We start from the raw sequence: 19529 nt of genomic DNA, 5'->3' as shown, positions 1-19529 counted from the left end.
ATAAAAACATTTTCCCCATTATACAAATCGCAACTAGTATTTTCGCTTATCAGCGAACTACCATTTCAAATTTTAAAAAACCCGCTTCCACACTTAACGCCTTTACATTTTCTTGCAGAGTTAGGATGAAAGCTTTGCCACGCCGACGAAGACGAGGTTGACAATCGTTGTAATTCGCACGAAGTATGAGAAAAATGAAAATGGTTGAAATCGATCGATACGGCATGTAAAATCCATAACCAACCACTCTCGAAGACTTAGGACTTTAGGCATACATATATATATATATAACGATAACGAAACTGTGCGTCAGAGTTTAAGCGCAGTATTGTAATGGCGGGAAAGGACTACGTGTATATATATATATATACTTTGTCCCGTTAATAGGATTACCGGCAATAAGCCAGTTCACGGTCCCTCCAGAAACCTCATGATTTACCAATCGCGTCTCTCTTCAGCTGCCGCTTTCAAACCTAGTTATGCAATTCCAGGCAGAGTGGCTAGGCGGTATTTAGGACAGGGATAGATTCATAGATGAGGTCATCCTTGAAACAGGCTCAACGAATCGCCCGAGACTTTCAAGTATCAAAAAATCAAAGGTCTTTGCTGCGAAACGATACGAAGAATATTTTCAAACGATGAAGAAGAAACGACTGAAATAAAAAAACAACAACAATTCTTAGATCACGATCGATGCGGATGTGCGAAGCAAATTTTTTTCAAATTCGTACGATTGAATCTGAGACTCATAAAAAAAAAAAATAAATAAATAAATAAAACGTTTATGTTGGCACGAATTTCTTGCACGGTACCAGAAATTCCGGATAAATTTCGAAACCTCTAATTTTGAGTTACCCGAGTAAAAGGGATCGACCACACACACACACACACACACACAAATATAGCCTACGCGAGGATTAAGTTAAGGAGTGATTAATCATCCCCGAGAATGGTTGTATTCAACGATGCACGGATCCGTATAATGATTTTTTTAACACATGATACACACACGCGCGCGGCAGGTGTTCCCGACGTGTATGTTTAATCCGTATTAACATTAGTAAACATTAGGCGAAGGATTATCGTCTAATCCGGCTTCACCGCGAGTTGGCTGCAGAAGCAGAAACAGAAGCAAAAGCAGAAGCAGAAGCAAAGGCGGCTGCCATTATAATTATACCTGCTTAAGATTACTTCGGCGCAACGGTGTTTTGCGAACCGAAAATTTGATGTTAAACGGTAATCCCGCTTAACTCCGCTCTCCTCCTTTATTCCCTTTGCCTTCTCTCCTCTATCCTTCCTTCCTTCCTTCCTTTCTCCCTTTTCTCATCGTCCTTTCAAGCTTCTCTACACCCTTTTAACGCGAAGCTTTACTTTCTTCGCAGTCGAAATACGAGCTGCAAATCCTCTCATTCAAGAATTGTGCGGAAACAACTTACCGACGACGCTGCTAACAAATTTAACCTTTCGATGCGCGGTTCCTAAATTTGTTTTTATTTTATTTTTTTTTTTTTTTTTTGAAAAACGTTTAGACAAAAATTTATCGATACAAGTCGAGTCACATCGAGAGGTATAATATTTCAAAACGTTTTCCGGACAGGCTAGAATTTTGGTGTAATATAATATTGTTAAGATCAAATATGGACTTGTGGAAAAAAAAAATATAAGGATTTTTGGTCGTTATTAAGTACCATTTGTATACTTTTTTCCTTAAAAATTCATTTCTTTCATTGGCGCCTGATATATCGACGGTGGAATGGAATATATATATATATATGTAACGGCTGTGTCACTGGAAAAATGTCAAATCGTCGTGTCGAACAAGCTCGAACCGCCTGTAGTTTGCAGAATGGTCTGCTGACCGAGCATTTGGTCAGCAATTTCAACAGGGTGGGTGGTGTTAATGAGCGTCGTCAGTGCTGAGTTGACCCCGAGGCTGATCCCTGGATTTTGGATTTAGACTTTATTCGAATGATTTTAATCACGCGTGTCGGAAACCGAAAGAAATTGATCGCGCAAAGATAAAAATAACAAATTTCCTCCCAGCAAAAATATACTTCGTTAAATTCCATCCGATAAAGTGTTCGAGAAAAGTTTGATACTGAATAGGAAAAGAAAAGAAAAAAAAAAATTGAGATTGTTTTTAGATTATGTGATAAAACGGAGAGAAAAATAACTTGTTTGTGATTAGATGTTTTTCATGGCGGTGAAAATTTCGGAATGATCAGAAAATACATGGTCAATAATAACGAAGTTTCCAAGACGCCATTAAATTAGTTTCGCAATATATCAAACGGTGAAAAGTCTAAATTTTAGAATTGTAAGAATGAATGAAGATTTATCAAGAGTAGTAAATACAAGGCTTGTTACGGATACGGATATTTATAGCGACATTTCGAGTGTCGGTAAAATGTCGGTACAGGAATCTGTGTCCAGAACCGACACCTTGCATTGCTACTGTCAAGTCAAAACACAGAATCATCGAATCGTCAAAACGTAAAAATTCCGACGATTCTATACATCGTTTTTCTTCAATTCGACTTTCTAAATTTTCAATACCCTACATTGTAAAATTCTAATAAAAGAAAAGAGATCCTACCATTTCTAAAAATTAAATATTCTAACCCTGCTGTTTCTTTCCATACCAACGTATATTAAACCTTCTCGAGTACCTTTCGCCCATTTCAAAAGTCACATTTTGCGATAGCGTGTGAGCGGAGTTGAGAATGTCGAATTGCGAGATCGGTACGTCGTGAATCAGAGACGTTGAAAAACAGTGGCTATACGTTCATCCTAATTTATCGCAAAGAATCGTACTTGACGTGTTTGAATTTAGGCTTGACGCGGTGTAGTATAAGACCGAGGGCGACGGAGAAAAATATTCGTTTCGATTTTTCAACGTCTTATGCCTTTATACCCCTAGGCCACGTGTCCCTCGTTCACATTCGGTGTTCTTTTTTTTTTTCATTTATCCATTTCATTTTTTTTTTCTTTTTACATCTCGTTTGTGCTTTTATTTTCCGCTTCGGTTCGAGCTGCCAGGTAAATAACTGCGGTTGGGCAGAATAAAAAGAAAAAAAAAAAAAAAGGGGCTGTAGAAAAATTTTGGAACGAAAAGCGAAACGGTTTCCTCATTCGTCGCGCTTATACATAATAAATGTTGTAACGCGTGTTCCTAAAGGACGAAACATCAAAAGCCTCTTTTGAAAACCAGGCTATCCGTCTTCTTCTCTTGCCCGCGATATACCGAGTATTTCATAAAAAAAAAAAAAAACTAGGGATATACCGGGATATACTTATAACCCTATCGAGGGTGGTCGCTCTTGTATGACGAGATCCCTTGTCAAACGTCGATTATCGGATACATGATTTTTTTTTTTTTTTATACACTTTTCGCCCTTCTTTTCACGAGGGATTTCGTCGTGTAACGAGAATTTTTCACCATATTATCAAAAGTTTGATACCTATTTTCCTCAGGATTTCGTCAAATTTATAAAAAAATTATGTTGCGAAATATTTTGTTGCAAAGTTTTATGTACAAGATTTGCTGCGCGAAATATTACGTACATAATCTACAAATTTTTTGTACACGTTTTACGAAAATGTTACAAGCTTCGTGAGTCATTGCAGATTTTATAATATTTTTTTAACACTCGTTTTGATTTTACGGGATTTTGTCGTGATATCGAGCAAGAAAATTTGAATATTTTACTTTTTAAACAACTTTCTAAAATTTCACATACCCCCCTGAAAAAAGAGAAGCAAAATTTTTTTAAGCCTCATTAGACTTCCAACGATACAATCGATTTAAACAAGTCTCGTGAAACTGATAATATTTCATGGTATTTTCAACGCCCTCCACGTTCATCCCTTAACTTTTTTCACCAGCAAAGTCGCACGAAAATTCCGTTACGATAATATGACAAATGGTGAGAACTGGGGAAAGAAATAAAAAAAAAAAAAAAACTAAAATATATACGGAATAGTGATTCAAAAGCCGCGTTATTATTAACCATCGTATAAATTTTCCTTCTACCTCGACTTTCGTATACGTGATTTTCGTTCCGTTATTACGCAGGACCTCGGAAATTCGGCACGCGTGTAAGAACCCTTATTTGCCGAACAACTGTGACCGTGATCTTCAACTTAGTACGAAGGTACCTACCTACATTGTATACAGAGCATGAGGTAATGTACTTTAAATACACGCTCGCGGAGCTCCGTGATCATGCAGGGTTGAAGAGAGTTACATTCACGGTGACCTAATACACAAGAGCGAAACAAGGTTGGGGTGATCTTCTCTCCGAGGAGTAGGAGCTTGATGCGAACTGTGGATGCGGAGGGGGTAACGGAACTTGCCGAGCTTTGCATAAGCTCGCGAGCTTTACCAGCGCAACTATAAACCCGGCACGTGCCCAACTCGCGAAAGCCATTTTCATTTCACCAGTCTCCTTATTACAATCCCTCAGGGCGCACTGCTTACACACATTTCTCCGTTAAAACCGACTGCCTCTAAGACTGATTCTCCATAAATTGATCGAAAGAAGATAAGAAGGAAAAGCTTGGGAAAGAAAGCCGGAGGAACAACCAATGAGCTGGGAAAGTCATATTTATAATAATATCGATACAAGGCCCGTTCTAGTTACAGATTCCTGTACCGACATTTTACCGACACTCAGGAGACACAAGCGTTCTTCTAGAACGTTCTAGAACAATGTAAGACCGGTTCTGAGTGCAGATTCCTGTAACGATATTTTACCGACACTTTCGACACACAAACGTTTTTTCTAGAACGTTGTAGAAAAAAATATCTGGATCTTGGAAATGTGGGCACAGGAATCGGTATTCGGAGCCGGCCTTGTATTGCTACTTATAACGTGAAAGCAGCCTGCATTAAAAGACCTTCGTGAAGATTTGATCGCGGTAAAATCAGGGCGGTAAGTTTCGGAGTAGCACCTTACACGACTCGCGTGAGAAGAGAGTACAAAAGGATTGCCAAGTCCATTTGCGGGTCCGGATTATAGTACAGAGTCGATACTGCAGGGTTGCAAACTCGGCTGTCCAACGTAGCGATCTATCACTAGAAAATTCACTACCCCACCGTTACTTTCCATGCCATCCCGTTCCTCTTTCACAGGGTGAAAGATAAACACGCGGAGATAAACCGGAGCTGGTTATACGTCGCGCAGTCGTAAACGCCGGTTTTTTTATTTATTTTATTTTTCTTTTTTATTCACAACACGCGGGTCGCGTATATAGGTATAAGGTAATTAGGATCGTGGAAGGTAAAAGAGGAGGAGGGTCGAGTCCTTTTTTTACATCGACGTTGAAACGTCCGAATCTAGGACGCAGATAAGCTACGACAACTTTTTCCTCCCCACCCTCTTCGTTCCCTTTTTCTTCTATTCACGACGGCCGGATCCACGGCTATTCATCATCGATCAATTACATCGTGTTCAATGGTTTTGAGGTCATCGTAAGGTAGGGTAATGAAATATTGACGAAAAGACATCTCGCAGAAACTAAAGATGGAGAGACTGTTTCGAGCAGACCTTGACTCTTCGAATGTTAATTCTATAACCGGAAACAAAGTCTTTGAGTCGAATAAAAAAAAAAAAAATAAAAAAACCGAATATCACCGAATGCCGCTTAAGAGTTCCAGACTTTGACCGTTGTTGAAATTGGCTCGAATGATTTTCGGATTCCGATTTATCTCTAACGTCTTCGTTTTGTCTGATTTCAGGAGCTGGACCATCAAGCTGGTGCGGGACGGAAATTTGTTCGCCGAAGACGCGGTATTCGAGAGTTCGAAGGGCGCGATTCCCTTCGACACGAACCGAGCATACATCGGTAGTATTATAGGTGAGAGCTGTAGTAGCAAATGCGATTCTTGGTACAATCATACATACGTGCGGCTAAAAACTTCGGGCTAAAATTGTTCCGGTATTTTGAGGATGAAAGGGGTTGAAAGGATGTGAGAGGAGGAGGAGGAGGAGTAGGAGGAGGAGAAACGGTGGCGCAGCGTGAGACGAAGAAGACGATATTTGAACCTGGCAAAGTTATGAATACGTGAAAACCACCCTCTCGACCCTCCCCTTCACCCTCTGCCCTTTGCTCTCTGCCCTCTGCCACCGTCCCTGGTATATATACCTACACTTGTTCGAACGGTTATTTCCGTCGGTATTGATTTTTTATTATCGTTCCCTTACCTCCTGCGGCTTTCACTGTCTTTTTCACGTCTATAGCCACCACCCCTCAGCTACCTCGCTTGCACCCACGTGCATGCGCACACACGTGGAACCTTAGGGATGGTGGGAGGGTTAAAGGAGCATCTGTAACACACCCCGAGAAATCTTTCTCTCGAGCTTGTATCATTCATTTTCAGCGGTTTTATGCCCCTTCTTTAAATCCTTTAGGGGACGGTAAGAAAAAATGTCGCCAACTTTTCTTCGAGTATTTTTTTTTTTTTTTTTTCCATAATCCTTTCGGCACACGTTTCAGTTATATATTACACCGCGAACTTTGGAAATCTTTCGGCTCTCGGTTGGCATTGATACATGTGCTCCGATGATCCGCCTATACTCTTATACTTTTTGGTACTGATCATTCGAGCCAGAGGATCTTAATTATAACCGAAATCAAGTATACGATTCGGTTGCAAAAGTCCTTTAAATCTGTTCGAATTTAATTATGTGGAAACCTTCGATTCGCGTTAAATAAATTAAATCCGTGGATTTGAATTGATTTAAAGAAATATTTGAAAGGTATTGAACTTCAAATTGAGGCACCAATTCTAGTCATGTTGTGAGTTGAATTTTATCAAAATTACTAAAACCATCCACTTGAAATTACTATAATTCAATGCGGCAAGTTTACCCTAAAGTCTTGTGACTTTACTGTAAGAGAAAAAAAGAAACAAAAAAAAAAAAAATCCCTACAAATATCGACAAAACTACACAAGTCTGCTTCAATTTCTTTCAAAATAGTCTCACGATTCATTGTCACTATAAAGTATAAGATCGAGCTTCGGACCAATCGGCACAGAATGTTATTATCACCGCCCCAAAATCCCCGCGGAATAAGATGAAATATTTTTTTCGTCAAGTACTAAGAAGCTTATCGGCGTCTCTAGCCGGAAGTTTGGACAACCGGTTGGACGGTGAAGATTCCGTGAGAATAACGGCTGGGTGTGAGAATGGAATATTATATATATATATATATATATATGTGTGTGTGTGTGTATACCTACGATTGCAGGCAAGGGTGTAGGAATAGTTATATATCCCCTGACTTTATGCCGGTTAGACTCATAAGCTCGTTCACCCGGTAACCAGAAATATATAGAGTGTAATAAAACTTTGACGCCTCGTAAAATGAAAGAGGGGGGGGGGGGGAGGGATGAAGGGGAGGAAAATAAAAGTAAAAAGCTCGACGGGTAGTGCTGGCGGGTTAAAAATTCAGGGAATTTGAGCCGCTCTTCGAAACTCGGTGAAAATGAGACAACATTACTCGGTTGAATTTCAAATTCCTGCAGCTGGTGTAACAGAAATTATTTTCCAAACTTCAAGCGAAGGATGATTTAGGCATAAGACTTGTACCGTGAGCACGATGTCAGTCGGGAAATTAGGCAGGCAAAGCGGTTTTTGAGGCTTTGGGTGACAAGTTTACATATTTACACTTCCTCCTTGCCGCGGTTACCGCACGACGAAGTGGGGCAGGAAAAACCGGGTTTAGGGTTGTGTTGTTTTTTTTATTTTTTTATTTTTTTTTAAGATCGACCCCAAAGCGACGTAATGTGACCCCTCTCGGTTTAGAGGTGAACGAGGCGTAAGATAATCTCTTCCCTTAAAGGTAAACGTTCCTCGGATACAAGCGACTGTGCATTTTTCATTTGCTCGCTGTGTGTTGTTCCATTTTTTCCTTCTTTTTTTTTTTTTAATTTTTTTGCTCGTAATCTGAAATACTTTTTCCCCGCTGAGAGGCTTTTCGTACAAAAAATTTCCCTTCTCTTCAACTCTGCGGGAAATTTTTTAATCGGTGATAACGTGATCTCGAGGATACAGGAGGAATGTATGTGAATAAGGTAAGTTTTGAAAAAAACGAAAAAGGAAACGATGCTTATGAACAAATGTAGAAGACAGAGTAATTGGGATGGTGGATTTCGATACCACTGAAAACAAGAGCCTCCGGCATTTCTAGTGGGTGAGAATTGAGCGAGACAGGAGGGGAAAGGTAATTTGAAAACCATACAATTTATTGAACAAAGAAAGCGCTAAGCCGTTCCGGCGGGACTCTAATGAGCCCAACGGGTGCAACGCGGGGAAACTAAAGAAGAAGAAAGGAGAAGAGAAAGAGAGAGAGAGAGGGAGAAGGAGGGAAAAAAAGTAAAGGAAGGGAGCAAACGGAAATAAAAGTAAAACCTAAAAATAAGTTGTGAGGAAACAAGGAGGAGTTAAAGAAAAGAGGAGGTCGGGTTCAAAGTTTCGAGGAAGAGACAGCGAGAAAGAAAGAATGAAAGAAAGAAAGAGAGAGAGATGAGTATAGCTTGAAAAGTAGGAAGCTTTATTGCTTAATTAGCACGGCGTGCCAATTATCAACCGGGAAGAAAACGAAGAAGAAAATATGAGGGATAAATGTAAAAAAATAAAACAAGAACCAAGTTTTGTTGCTTTAAAAGCCAAACTATACGAGGTGAAGAAAAATAAAGGAGGAATGGTATGAAAGATATAAGGAAACGAATATAAGAAACCGAGTAAAAAGAACCGACGGTAATCAGATTTTTAAAGAAAGCAAAATTATCCGGTATATGAATTGCTTGTGAATTCTGTCCGTGGAAAATTTTTGAGAAATATATTTAACGATGAAGCGTGTATTTCTAAAGTGAAAAAAAATTTATCCGTACAAATATTTATCCGGATGATAACGAAAAGATAAAACATAGGTCTGATCGTTTTTTCTCAATTCAGTATCAAAGTTCGGTATCGAACAAAAAAAAAAAGGATCTTTCGTACCGAAAAACCTGTTTCAAACATTAGAAAGGTAAAAATGAAAACATCGTTCCGATAGTAGTACAGAGGAAAGGTTAAATTGAAAATAGTTCGTAAAGTAGGGAAGGAAAAATAAGGAGAGAGAAAAAAAAATAAAACAAAACAACGGACAAACGTATCGCGAATTTGAGGCAATTTCAACGATCGACGATACGCGATTACGGTTTCTCAGCGGGAATCTCGAGTGTGTAAGTACCAATTGTACCGGGTGTTCGGTGCAGGCAAAAAAGGAATTCCTCGCTGTTCGATAACCATCAAAAGACGGGAAAACCGATCCGTTATAGAAGGTATAAAATAAGAAATATCATTTTCGTTATTTTCCCGGATTCGCGGACATCTCGACGTAGGTATACGGCAAATATCTTTGTCGCTTTCGTTTCCTCTTCTCGATTTCACCCCCTCCCCCCCCAGCCCCCAACCCCCGCCTGATACATGGACATCCTCTCATCGTTACGCTTCGAAGTGGTCAGTTGTTTCTCGATTATATCGCCTCACGACTAGACGGCAGAGATCCTACTCGTCCTTCGGCGAGAGGATAACGGGGGGGGGGGGGGGGAGTCGAGGGCAAAAGGGGCAGCAGTAATTCTATACCTACAATCCAATATTTGCTCGAGGATCTCCTCTCCTCGGGTCTCGGACGGGTTTGCTCTTGAATTTCGTCCCGGTAAACCCGGAAGCGATAATCTTTTATTTTTTTTTTTACTTCTTTTTTGCAAGGAAAACCCCCGGATGGCGGAGAAATTATTCACGGACACGCCGAGCCGACGATTACGCGTTTAGCAGCAGCAGCAGCAGCAGCAGCCGTCGAGAGAGGCGGGGACAGGAATCGAGTCCTGGATCCTAGCCATCTCGGCCCACCTCGACATTCATAACCCTCCGGCTGGCTCGAGGCTTGGCATGATCCTTGGGATGAGGGTCCTGAAATAACCCGGGATGAACGCTAATCAGATACCTTTGAGAGGGGCTCGCGGGCTAACCGCAACAAGAAGACTCTTTCTTTCCAGTTACTTTTTTTTTTTTGCTTTTTCTTTTTCTTTTTCTTTTGTTTGTTTTTTCTTCCTACTTTTTCAAAATCACGCGAAAGAGCAACCCTGCGACATTAGCCGCACCCTAAACGCCCGTTCCACTTCGTTTTTTTTTTTTTCTTTTTAATACGTTGTAACGTCGACGGTGTGACATTTCCATTCGTTCATTTTCAGACATATACCTAACATAGTCTGTAACGGAAAAGCGTAACGGGGATGGGACAAAGATGAGATGAGTTTAAAGATAATTTTCAATAGGAATTAATACAATTCGACTTTTTTAGTTTACAAGGATTTTCAAAGTCAATAGAATCCAAGGATTCTTGCGAAAGGTTATCGAACTCATCGTGTCTTCGGTAAAGCCAAGTATCGTCGAGATATTTTACGAAGGCACAGGTCACGTTTCCAAAGCTCTTCGAAACGGTATTGAAGTCGGTGCAGGACAGCTTAAAGTCTTCTGATTTCGAAATCCTGTGAAACCGTTGATGTCTCGCGGAAGCTTTCCAACTTGGTGATTTATATGGCGCGTAAAAATTTGTCAAATTTTACGAAAGCTCGTCGAGTCGTCGATGGTGTTCGAAACGATTTCGAATTCCCTCGACTCCCCCAAAGTCTTGTTTCAAAGTTAGTGAAATTCTTAAAGCTTTCGAAGTTGGTTGCGGTACATCTCTAACGCGGAACAAAGTATCTGTAAATTTAGTGAAACTCGCGTCAACTCGTCAAAGGTAAAATTTCACGATCGAGTCTAGTGATTTAAAAAAAAAAAACGAAAAACACGAAGAAAAAACAAACAATAAAACATTAAAGGGGGGTGATTGAAGGACGGAGAGTGGGTGAGATAACATTTTCGCACTTCACAGTTCCGCGTCCCTGAGCGGATATTTGATTTTTAACCGCACAAAGGACCTCGGTGTTGAGAAACAGCCCGCGATGTGGGGGATAATGAGATGGTAATGAACGCCGTTGAAAGGGAAGGAGTGAAGAGGAAAGAAAGAGAGAGAGAGAGGTGAAGATAAAGGGCGAGAGATGGGAATAGGAAAAGGACGATTCCATTTAGAGATATGCAGATCAAGAATGGCTGAAATTGCAAGGCGGCCGTCGTCTATAATAGAGCCGGAATCGAGGGGGCGACTCGGCGTTCAACTCTGAATGTTGAATGCTGTCTTTTGTACTTGGCCTTTACAGTTCGATTCTGGCTCCTAGCCGTCGAGTCCCCCGGGCCAGAACACGCTTTCCGGAAAAAGGATTCTTTCGGGTTAGAAAATAGAGAGGGAAGGGAGATTCGACGCCAAATTCTAGGACTGTCTAGCTACCGAGGGAAAAGTCAACTATCGTCAACTTAAACAGGATCGATTATATCCTAGATAAGAATTATCCCGATCCAAGTTTGGACTACGAAAGGATCTCGCATCTTCCGATGTAACTTGTCCCGATTTTTCACTTCTCGGACTCGCTTGTTCGACAAATTGACTGCCACACTGAGAAAAATTGCATTTGTTACGGTAACTAGAAAAATTAAATAGAATAATAGTAACGGATACTAGACTTTCCGGTAACAGCCAAAAAACTAATCATCATTTTGTACCTAGATGTATATTTTGTCGATTGTGGTAAATAATGAAAATGGTCAAGGACCGAGCGGTAACCGGAACTAAAAATTTCACTCGGTGCAGTAAATACGAGAGATGATCGTAGAGACGAAGTAGAGCAGTAGCCCGATGTAAAGGATGAATTGGAATTGTCATTAGGAGGAGGAGAGTTCTCGACTGGCTTCTGACGTATTATTGTCATTTAATTACTCCGGCTCCTCCTTCTCTTAAATCTCCACCTTATACCTCAGGCCTGTAGGCAAAGCGAACCGCAAACGAATATAACTAACCGAGCTTATTGAAATGCTTCATGATACAGATATGCACCAATGTGGTCGTAATCGGATTATACTCGCTACGCGGAGCACATTATCGGTTTCATATGCCAATGCACACATCCATGCATGCATGCGTATCGTGTGAAGTTCGGTTACAGCCTCTGGTTGTTATACGGTCTATACTCTAGTGGGGAAGTTTAAAAGAGAAGAGGAACTTCATCGAAGAGTGCTCGACGTGCTTCGGTACGAACAAATTCAAATTTTTTAAACAAAGAAACTTTCAAAACTAAATTCAAGCTAGGTCATTATTTGGGATTTGGAAAAATTTTCATGCTTCCATTCCCTCAAATTGGATCCGATTATGGGGTAAGAAAATCTTCGACAATTTATCGCAATGGTAAGGGATGTCCTTGAAGACTTGATTTTTTTTTTTTGTCATTAAAATACCATGAATTTTTACGATGCTGCCAGTTTCCATTTTATATTAATAACGATCTGGGCGGTAAAAAAATCTGGGACTTTGCACGTCTCTGGAACAATACCCTGTGTAAGCCTCTGAAAATAACCGGAAGTTTATTGGATGTTTCATCATTTTCGAGGTATATCACGATTTAGTCTCGTTCGACATAATTTTTTGGGTGATGTGACAATATTTGAGTGATTTACGGTTCTTGGTGTATTATTATCCGGGGTGTTATTCAAAATATCTGCAAGTCTGATATATTTAAATGGGAAAAAATTTAGTCGCGCACAGATTTTTTCTCATATAAATGAAGTTAAAATCCGAGGGACGAACGGATCAGAATTTTTTTGAAACCCCAAATAATAACCACCCAAACTCATATGAATCCTGAGTGAACTCGATCAGTTTCAACAATCTTGATTTAAACCTAAAAGTTGAAATACTTTATACTTGATTAAAAGTTTTTAACAATAAATACCGAATCCAATAAACGACGTACGATCCTCGTCGTAAATTCGTATCTCAACTATAACTTGAAACTCCAAAATACAAGTGAAAACATTTCCTCAAAATCGCAGTTCACTAAAATCCAGAAAATCCCAAAGCTGCAAAGTAACTTTCTCTCCTACCAAAAGTCCTTCAACCTCGTGAAATGAATTTAGTTTTTTTTAAAATTTCATCCACTCCAACACGACGTGAAAAAACCGGTCAATAATACCGAATCGGAGAAATGAAATTGCGAAGCGTAACAAGACGGAAAGAATCTCGACGCAGAGGTGACTAAAAATAGGCAAACAACCCCTGTTCAAAAAGCTCGAAAACTTTCTCCTTCGCAGACCGAGACGAGGAACGAAGGTCGAGATGGTTGTCAGGGGGAGGAGGGGTGGGGGTGGATGCGGTGAACCATCGCATCACCGCGCGATGATCCCAGCCGGTTTGGGGTAAGCTTTAGTGGACCAATTTTCGGGTGGGTTTTGGTCAAAAGCTTACACACGATCGTCATCTGGCGGTTAGCTGTGCGACCAAATGTTGGCAGGCAGGCAGGTGGCGGCTACAAACCGGGAATTTGCTCCTCGATGACCAGATGAGTGCGTGACGGTTTCAAGCTCGCCGAAGCGTTCCCCCATTATTGATTAATTTGGCATAAAATCGGGCGCCCCCTTTTACCCCGCCTCCGCCCCGTCCGTAAAAGCTCGACGCACGATGATCGATGCAAGGTTTCGGCCCTTCATCGTTCACCCTTTCATCGATCGAAACCCTTCGCCACGTGCGCTACCTACCCGAGAATTCAGTTTTATCTCGGTGTATTAACACCTTTTTTTTCCTTTTTTTTTTCTCTTTTTATTTGTTGCTATTTTCGAGTTGCTGTTGTTTTTTTTTTTTCCTCTTCTTTAATCGAACAATATTTTATCAAAAAATATACGAACGAGTATTGAACCGTATTTCCAATCGAAAATTATCTCATTTAAAATCTGATAGAATTGAAATCGGTATATTTGAAATACCGCAAGGATCCAGTGAGCTTTTTTTGGAAAAAGCGCATAAGAATCAATGACGCAAGTCGATCGATTACTGAAACGTATTTCCAATGGAAATTTATGTAATTTAGAATGTGATAGAATTGAAATAAGTTAATTTAAAATACCGCAGAAACCGAGTGAGCTTTTTCGGACAAATACGTAAAAGTCAATGTGACTCAACTCTATTGAGTCGAATTGAATTAGAGCGAAGTTTGATGAAACGGCCAAGAATTTGGCACCATCAAATTTCATGTAAAATATTCAGATCACCAATTCATTTTAAAGAAATTACGTAATCGTATGATTTCCATTTTTGTCATTAATTCGAACAATAATTTAGCTTCTCTGAATTTTATTTTCCAAACACACACACACACGCGCGTGCACACAAAAAAGGGTAGGGGGCAAAAAATTTCTGTTTGAAGCAAGAGTAAAAATATTTTTTTAAATATTCTCTTACAAAAAATTAAACTTTATCAATTTTTCACTTTCATCAATTTTGAACCCTGTTTTTAAATTGTTTTTTTTTTTTTTTGCACATTTCAATTAATCATTGCTGACGTAACAGAATCTGTATCCTTGTTAGTCAGTGGTTGGAGTTTCAGGTGGAATCGAATGAAATGAAAAATTCGACGTGTTTCAAGACCCTGACAAATTGGCGTAACGATGATTCAAGGATGAAGCGAGCCACGCTGTATAAAAGGCGTGCATTTAAATTGCGAATTAAAGTTTCTGCATAGCATCAATATTTCACCACGCAAGGGATATTCTCATATACCTACGTTTGATCGGCCAGCGGCCAAGCAGCCAGGTTTTTCCTGCATCTTCGCTTTTTCTCGACACCGTTATTACACGATTCGCGAACGGGTCGATTCCGCCGAGTATACGTGAATATACATGCATACGTATATACACAAGTATATGCGCTTATATCCAATATTTATGCAACGTAACTATAAACTTAAATAATGATTGTCGGTAAGCGATGGAGGGTGGAAAGTAGCGGAGGAAAGAAGGCGAAGGAGCGAAGGTAAACCGGTATCCTGTTATGTATGGGGGGCTAAACTAGCCCGGTGAGTGGAGAAATATTGCATTATTCACAAGACTCGAGGGACAACTTCGAGCAGCAGCTTTGCTCTATACTGCAAACGAAAAATCTGCGCTATCAGATTTTTAAATTACACACATCGACGCGACGTTCAGCGTTCAGAATCAACGTTGATACGAGTCTTGAAGTACCGCGAAATTTTTATTTTATTTTATTTTTTCAATCATTAAAAAAAAAACAAAAAATATCGATACTTGTTTCAGTCAGAAATGTTGCCGATAGTTGAATGAAAGTATTGTGCAAAAGAGAGAGAAGGTGAAACGTGAAAGATGAGAGAAAAAAAAGGGGGGGTGGGGGGGGGAGGAGGAGGTTATAATACGGGCGCACCGCCGCGATTCGAAACAGATTGATAATTATCGAATGCGGTGGGAAAACGGCGAGAAGAGCGAAAGGGGAAACGTCGGATAGTAATCGTGTTCGAAGCTACGCGTAGAAATTGCTGCGCTTTGGCGTTTACACTGATTCAGTAGTCATTCCCAGTAATTAACCGTAATCCAATTGTTAATCAACAACGGCGAGCCTCCCACGAGCCATCGGAACAATTTCGAGAGAATCGTTTTGAGGGTATATATATATATATATATGTACATATGTGCAGAGGCTTCATAGGGGAGGCGTTTGTACAGGGTGGGTATATCGGTTGGCGCAAGTGCATGACGATAGGTATAATAACGAACACATTCGTCGTACGTACGTGAGATTCGCGAAGCGCGTTGTATGCAGCGTGTATAAAACTTAATTGGAAAATTTCGCTAACGAGCTCGTGCAGACACGAAGGCAGTTTGTTTTTTCTTTTGTTTTTTTTTTTTCAACCCTCTGCTTATTTTGCATTGCTACCGAAGCAATCCGTTACAGTCGAGAAAAATCAAATCTACGCTGTTGAACGAATGTTCGTAAATTAGCGACACGTTTGGTAAAAAAAAAAAAAAAATAAAAAATAAAAAACGTCTGTCGAAAGTAAAAGAAATTTCTAACGGTATCAGACGCGAGCAATGCCCAATAAATGATCGTGTAAATTTTTTTAAATCGATAATGAAATTTTTAACTCGCGACACACGCACCGTAAAATTTACCGACACTTTCTGAAAATTGACTGAATTTTGCTAGAATTAGGAACAAATAATGCGGTAATTGTTTTATTCGATCTAAAATGGATTTTTATCGAGTACAGTTGCCGAGATGTTGTTAAAATGATGTCAGTGCTCAAGAAAAGTCAATGAAATCAATTATCAACCACTTTTTTCTCGAACTTTTTCACTTTACAGTTTTACTATAAATTTACCACAAAGTTACCGAACTCGTATAGCTTCATGTTACCATTTTTTTTTTTTTTTTTTTCCCCTTTTTCCAAGAATTTCAACGTATAAATAAAAAATGAAGCAAATGTAATATACGTACGCGTTAACGCAGGGTTGTTAATGAACCTTAAAACGCCACAGCAGATTGTCATTTATCATCGTACAATTAAACCTCTTATCACTCCTACAGCGAAGCAGTAATAAAATTGATAAAACAAAACGAAAGATGAATAAAGAAAAACAACGACAAAAATAATAAAACGGCCAGAATATAAAAATAATTTCGAAAAGTTGACCTCGATTTAATTGTAAGCTAGTAAATTTCATGGACAAGAGAAAAATTCTCCGATTATCAAGGTAAAAAATAATCAAAACTTTCTATACGATTAATCGATGTATTTAGACAAACGGCACGCAAAAAAAAAAAAAAATCATGTCCAATATAATCGCAATTTATCGAAAATAAAACAGATTCAAAGTATCGGATAATTAATTGAATATTTGTTTTTTTTTTTTTTCTTTTTTTACCACGAGTAAGTAAATTTTTTTTTATAGATTGCTTCAAGCTTCCGCGAAGATTTGATAGAAAAAATCGCGAAAACTTTATTCCTACTTGCGCACATTCTTTAAAGACTAGATAAGCATCGGTCACGTGACCATCGTCGAATTGTTTCAAACGATTTCAGAGCACAAAGGTCTGCATCCGGATGTTCGAATAAGTTATGTACATATATCGCAAGTGGAAAAACCAAGAGGCGGACTGCGAAGGCAGTTTTGGTAGAATCCCGGAGCTATTTTCTCTTATCACTGAGTTTCCTCTGGATAGAAATACGCCAGCCATTGACCAGCGGGTCTCCGTTCGCTTTCTCTCGATTGATTAAAACTCACTCTATTATTCACCCTAAAACCGCATGCAGGCTTTCGAAATTTCTCTGCTTTTTTTACATACGAGAACACAGAATATAACGAAATAATTCGCATAATTAAAATTGCTTCGCTTCGTTTGTGACTCGATCGAATTTTATTCGCCAGACGAATCAGCCTTAAATATTAATTACACTTCGATACAGAGCGATGTTCAACAATTCAAATTGCTGACGAACATGCTTCACGACGATAACCAAAGGAATTTTAAAATAATTCTCTGTACAAACGTATCGAGTTGTGAAAAGTCCTGTACATTTATCGAATGACTCGTCGATTCATTTATCAGGTTCTGACTGAAAATTCCAGCCTTTTTTCACATAACGTTTATCATCTTTTTGAATTTCAACATTTTGTCGAGTCGTGTTATTGAAATGCGAAGAGAACGAGACTTGTTATTATATTATTTAACCAGATCAAATCACTCACCATTATCCTGTTCTGAGCCATTTGATCGGAGGAATAGGATGAACAAGTTGGAAGGCCTCGATTCCGCAGCTACGCAACACACTGCAAAAACAACAACACTGTAGACAACTTCTCACCACATGTTTACAACGGAATTCACAACACTGTGTGCAGTGTTCGAGGTTATTTCCACTTAATTACATTCCGACAGGCAAATTACGAATTATAAATTGTAACAGTTTGTAATGTGCAACTGAAAAAAAGTCACTGATTGGAGTTTCAATTTGTAATCAAAAGGATCAAGAATACTGATTATGATTACAATTTGTAATTGGAAAAAACGGAACAAATCTAATTACGTTTGTAACTTGTACTTAACAGAAAAATCGATACTAATTACAATTGTTATTTGCAATTTGGAGAAAATATTATTCGAAACAAATTTATAAATTGTATTTAGAAGAAAAATCTGTACCAATTATAAAGCAAAATTTTAATTAATGAATCGTTCGTTCCAAATTACAAGTTGAAATTTTAATGAACGTTTCTCTTTCTCTTGACAACAAATTAACGATGTAATCAATAATGTCGATACAATTAATTACACGATGTAGTTAGTTAGTGGTGCTCGGCACTGATTGTATTACGATCGCGTGTGTTTTCAAACGAAATTCTACAGTAGTAAGAGAGCGAGGAGAGAGACGCGACCGTTCGACGCTCGATCTCCGATTCTACTGAACTCTTGATCGCGACGGAATCGTGATAACGATTTTGACCGCAAGTGTCGCTGATGCGCAATTATACAGCATTGCGATTCTCTGGTTTGCGGTAGATTAGGCAAATTGTTTTTGTCATCGCATGTGTCTTTAGCTGTCTATTCGACAAGATCGAGCTTTTACACAGCATTTGTTATTCATCCAGAGATATTCGAATGAGTTTAAAGGTTCTATTATTCCGTACAACGTAATGCAGTTGTACGTTTTTCTCGTTTGTACGTTGGATCTTCTCGGTTCTGGAAATTTCCGTCTATGAACGGTGTGAAAATATTTCAATCGCACGTTTCTCGTCTGTCAAGTTTTCCGCACTCGTACGCCACGCGTTCGGTCCCCTGGAGCTGTTCCCCGTTCGGTCGTACGTCGTTGCTGCTGATTCTTTAGTCGAATCTTTCGATCGGACCTTTGACTCGCCTGCCGCTGGTTAGCACGCGCCTTTCGACGTTTCGTGTAATTTTCCGCCGACGGAAAGCGCGGCTCGACTTTCGCGCCCATTGCTATCCCAAACACGTTCAGGCAAGTTCGGGTCAGCGCCTCGTCTACGGAAAGATGATCTTTGCTTACCGTCACTGGATTAACCTTAACCCTTCGGGAACAAACCTATTTTTTAGATCACGGAGAACACTCCGGGTCAACAAGACCATGACCCACGTTTGACGTGTTGCCGTTTCGAATGTACGAGTGCGATCTACCTGAAAATATTCAGGAGTACACTTTCGCTGTCGTGGAATACGATGGTGTAGTTTCGAAGTATAAGTATAAGTCATGATTAGAAAAAAGAAACAACTGTAAATAGAGAATTTTTTGAATAATCGCCGCTTCGGAAGAAAAAGGTATGGGCCAGAATGCTCCGGTATGTTCTCGAAGGGTTAACCTAGCGCGTGCTGATGTGAAATCTTCTAATTAATGATAATAGTTAATTTCGCTATGGGTGAATGAAATGACAATGATACACCTGTGACATCACAAAAAATCCTAAATATTTCGTTTTCCAATCGTGAAGGCTGGAAGTATTTAAATAAAATATTACCACATTCCTTGAAAAACGTATAACTAAACTTACACTGTATTGCTAAAAGTTCGATAAAAATCCAGATTT

General features: G+C 39.4%; 1 protein-coding gene across 3 annotated transcripts in view; it reads left to right on the top strand.

The window, feature by feature from the left end:
- LOC124177744 (disintegrin and metalloproteinase domain-containing protein 10-like) overlaps positions 1-19529 on the top strand; it is an 86428-nt gene that overhangs the window by 31985 nt on the left and 34914 nt on the right. For all 3 annotated transcript variants that reach the window (XM_046560505.1, XM_046560504.1, XM_046560506.1), the window contains exon 3: positions 5741-5859. In XM_046560505.1, coding sequence (XP_046416461.1) covers positions 5741-5859 — 119 coding nt within the window. The remainder of the gene's footprint in view (positions 1-5740; positions 5860-19529) is intronic.

The sequence above is a fragment of the Neodiprion fabricii genome, chromosome 3 (genome assembly GCF_021155785.1).
Source record: "Neodiprion fabricii isolate iyNeoFabr1 chromosome 3, iyNeoFabr1.1, whole genome shotgun sequence".
Classification (NCBI taxonomy): domain Eukaryota; kingdom Metazoa; phylum Arthropoda; class Insecta; order Hymenoptera; family Diprionidae; genus Neodiprion; species Neodiprion fabricii.
Note: the sequence above shows the minus strand (reverse complement) of the source record. Positions and strands in the feature narration are given on the sequence as shown.